General features: G+C 39.3%; 1 protein-coding gene across 1 annotated transcript; it reads left to right on the forward strand.

Annotated features, from left to right (window-relative positions):
* The first annotated feature begins 391 nt into the window (after positions 1-391).
* Positions 392-1,123, forward strand: LOC147487911 (uncharacterized). Its single transcript, XM_086574191.1, has one exon. It carries the CDS (start codon positions 392-394, stop codon positions 1,121-1,123), a length of 732 nt encoding a protein of 243 aa, XP_086430317.1.
* The last annotated feature ends 2,650 nt before the right edge of the window (positions 1,124-3,773 follow it).

Raw genomic sequence — 3,773 nt, forward strand, 5'->3', positions numbered from 1 at the left:
TTCGGATCTGACTGGAGAGAAAGAGCTACATTATCGTGAAGGTCTCGAAATAAAAAAAGAGGCGCTGGATTTTGTGTTTCAAAAAGTGGAAGAAACTAAAGCAACAAGGACACCAGTTGATCCAGCGTCCTCAAGCAATACTGGAAGTTCAAGCAAAGGGCATGATGACAAAGAGGCAAAAGATATAGAAAGTGAAACACAGCTAGAGAAAGGGGGAAGCTTTGAACCCAAGCAAGGTGTGTCTGATACAAATATTGCACTCGAGGCTTCTGCTATTGAGAACGAAAAATAGAAACAGAACAATGGTGGTCTCAAAGCTAAAAGCTCATGGGCAGAAGTTATTGGGAAGACGACAGCAGGCAAAGAAGAACTAAGATATGTACCACCAACCATGGTTAATGGTAAACCGATTATCCATGTACAAAGTTCTCAATTTGCAGGTTTCAACAAGAAATTTGAAAATCTGGTTGTGGGTTCTTTTGTGGGGAAAAGGATGAACTACAACTATGTTAAGGAGATAGTTAGTAGCACATGGTGGTTGAAGAGTTTCATCATGAAACCTTATGGGGATAGTATGTTTACTTTCCAGTTTGAGAAGGATGATGATCGAAAAGCGGCATTGGACATCAGATCATTTCACATCGCAAGTAAACTGTTTGTTGTTAGGCCGTGGAGACTCTTTGTCGAGGCAGAAATGCGAGAGTTGAGAATGAATCCTATATGGGTTGTGGTCAAGGGATTACCCATGGAAATGTGGAACAAAGATGGCTTTAGCCAAGTGGGAAGTGCTGTTGGAATCCCTATGTTCACAGACCGACTCACGAAAAACATGGCCAGAACATCTTACGCAAGAGTGTGTGTAGAGATTGATGCTCAATGCCAATACCCAAACAATATCCCAGTTGTTTTAGACCAGAGAAGGGCATACAAGGTGGATTTCGAATACAATTGGAAGCCACCAAGCTGCCAATCATGTAATGTGTTTGGCCACACGAAACTGAACTGCCCAAAAAAGCCTTTGGTAGACAAGCCAAAGACAGAGAGTGGAGGTAAAACGGTGTGGCGGAAAAAAGAGACTAAGGTGGCTGATGCACACAAAGAGGCAGAAGGTAAGGGTGAATGAAGCAGAATAGAAGGGACAGCAGAAAACAAAACTAAGCAAACAACAATAGAAAAGGCAGAAGAGGCAGAAGTGCAAGAAGTCGTGCAAGTAGGAGAGGAAGATGGGTGGGAATCCCCTGGGAAGAAACACAGATGCAAGTCCAAAAGCAATGAGGCTACGAGCAGATCAGAGGGAGATAGTATAAGGGGTACAGAGAGGATAGGTAATCAAACTGATCAAGAAACACAAAATATGAGTTCTGAAACTGAAGGAAACATTGAAAGAAGGTTGCTACTGTTACAGCATGGGGACAATAGATTCAAGCATCTCTCTTACACCTCTGAAATTTCGCTGGAGAAAGATGGAAACGCATCAGTTATACAAGAGATTACAAAGCTGAAACAAGAGGTAACTAGAACAGCATAGACAAGTGGGGGGATTGGCAGTAAGAGCAAAGAAAAGACTAACTCTAGTCTTCTAGTTTTCCATAAACCCATTAATGATAAGTAAAGCCTGTTGGAACATGAGGGGATTCAACAAAGCTTTTAAGCAGGTTGAAGTCCGAGATATGGTGAGGAAGTTTGATATAAGTTTTATGGGTTTAGTTGAAACACGAGTAAAGGGGAAAAATCGAGACAGAGTGTTCAACAACACTTTCACAGAATGGCAAATGGAATGTAATGAGAACGGAGATCAATCGGGGAATATATGGGTCTTTTGGAATTCGAGAGAGTGCGAAGCTAAGCTGATGACGAAAGATGAACAACAAATCACAATGGAAGTGGCAACAATTGTGGGGGAAGAGTTTATTATAACAGTTGTGTATGGCAGTACCGACATGGGTACAAGGAGACAGCTATGGAGGACCATCATTGACCTCTCTTGCACTATTCAGAAGTCGTGGCTGATAATGGGGGACTTCAACTCAATTTTAAGTGCCCAAGAAAAGGTAGGGGGGTAGAGGTCAGACCATACCACTTCGCAGACCTGTTAGATTGTGTTAACACCGTGGGGTTGGTAGATATCAAAAGCAAGGGTAACTTCCTTACATGGTCTAACAAGAAAGAGATTAGAGTTAGTAGTAAACTCGATAGAGTAATGGCTAATGCGGAGTGGATAGGTGAATATAAGGATTATGAGGCAGAGTTTTTGAACCCAGGAGCAGTGTTAGATCACTCGGCAGTTGTGGTGAAATTGATTACTGAATGGAATCAGAAAAGGAAAACATTCAGGTTCTTTAATTTCTGGCATAAGGAGAGAAACTTTATGTACACTGTAGAGAAAGCTTGGCAGAGTGCAGTGGTGGGCAACCTAATGTTCGTGTTCATGAAGAAACTCAAGTTAACTAAGACCGCACTCATTCAGTGGAATAGAGAAAGAGTCAGGAACGTGGTTGATAAGAGCCCAAAACTGTAGTTTTAACCCCTTAATAATAATACTTTTAGACCAATTATGTGAGTAATAAATAAGAGTTAATGCTAATTACGTGCTTTTATGTATTTCAGGCATTGAAGTCAATTATGTGCAGAAATATACCACTTTGGCAATATAAAGGAGCAAGGGTTGGTTGCTAAGAAGTTCTGTGATTAAAGGCCAAGATGGGCAGAAACATTACACAAAAGATAGTAGAACTTCCAAAGATCATATCTTTGGACTCAGGCCTCGGAATTAGGCATAACTTATGTAAAAACGACTGACTTGGAAAGAGCTTTCCAATGGTCTAAACCTTGACCCAATCAGAGGAGCAGAAGTGGACGAAAAGCCTGTTGAAGTCAAATCCAGCTTAAAAGGGCCCTGTGGACTGATGAAATTGGGCTTTAGGCTCAATTTTCCGGCCCAAAACATGGACCCTCAGCCCATGCACGAAATTATGGATCTGGTCTCCTCCATTTCCACACACAAGACTTAGCTCTTAAGTATCAATTAGGGTAAGGATAGAAAGTAGCCATTAAAGCTTAGTTCTAGATCTAGTTTTTCAATTAATTAATTAGTTGTTATTCTTGTTTTAATTTCAGTATTGAATGATTGTTATTTAGTTGTTAGATCAATAAAATATTTAGTTCTTGATAATCTAATTTCGTTTTCCATTAATTATTAGTTTCAATTCTTAGATTTACTTATTTGTCATTATTAGTTTAAATCAATTATTGCATGAGTAGTTTCCATTTAAGTTTAAATAAGAAAAGTTCTAATCTTTTTATGATGTCTAGTGTTAATTCATATGGAAATGATAGTTTGATGAATCAAGGCTAAACCTCCATTAGAGGGGTTTGATGAAACCTTGATGAAAACTTGATTGTGTAGTGTAGAATCGTTGTAAGAGTCTATTCCACTCTAGAAGGCCGTTGATTCGCCATGAGAATGGGTGGACGTCCTCACATTCTAGTTATAAATTAGTAGAGATGCCATGTATAATTAAGGATTAGAACAACCAATTCTTACCGTATTACAACAATCTATACTAGTCTATTAAGTTGGATTCAAGGTGGATTCAATTCCCCCCTAATTCTTATTCTAGATTCAAACCTTAGTATCCCGTAGCATTTCGTAGTTGAATCATTATAGTTAGTATCTTGTTCTTAGAATTCCCTTCGTAAAACTCTCGTTAGACTTTGGATAGATTCGCAATTATAGAAAACTTGAATGCTAAAGAGCTAGGAGTGGAACGAAT

The sequence above is a fragment of the Coptis chinensis genome, chromosome 7 (genome assembly GCF_015680905.1).
Source record: "Coptis chinensis isolate HL-2020 chromosome 7, ASM1568090v1, whole genome shotgun sequence".
Taxonomy (NCBI): Eukaryota; Viridiplantae; Streptophyta; class Magnoliopsida; order Ranunculales; family Ranunculaceae; genus Coptis; species Coptis chinensis.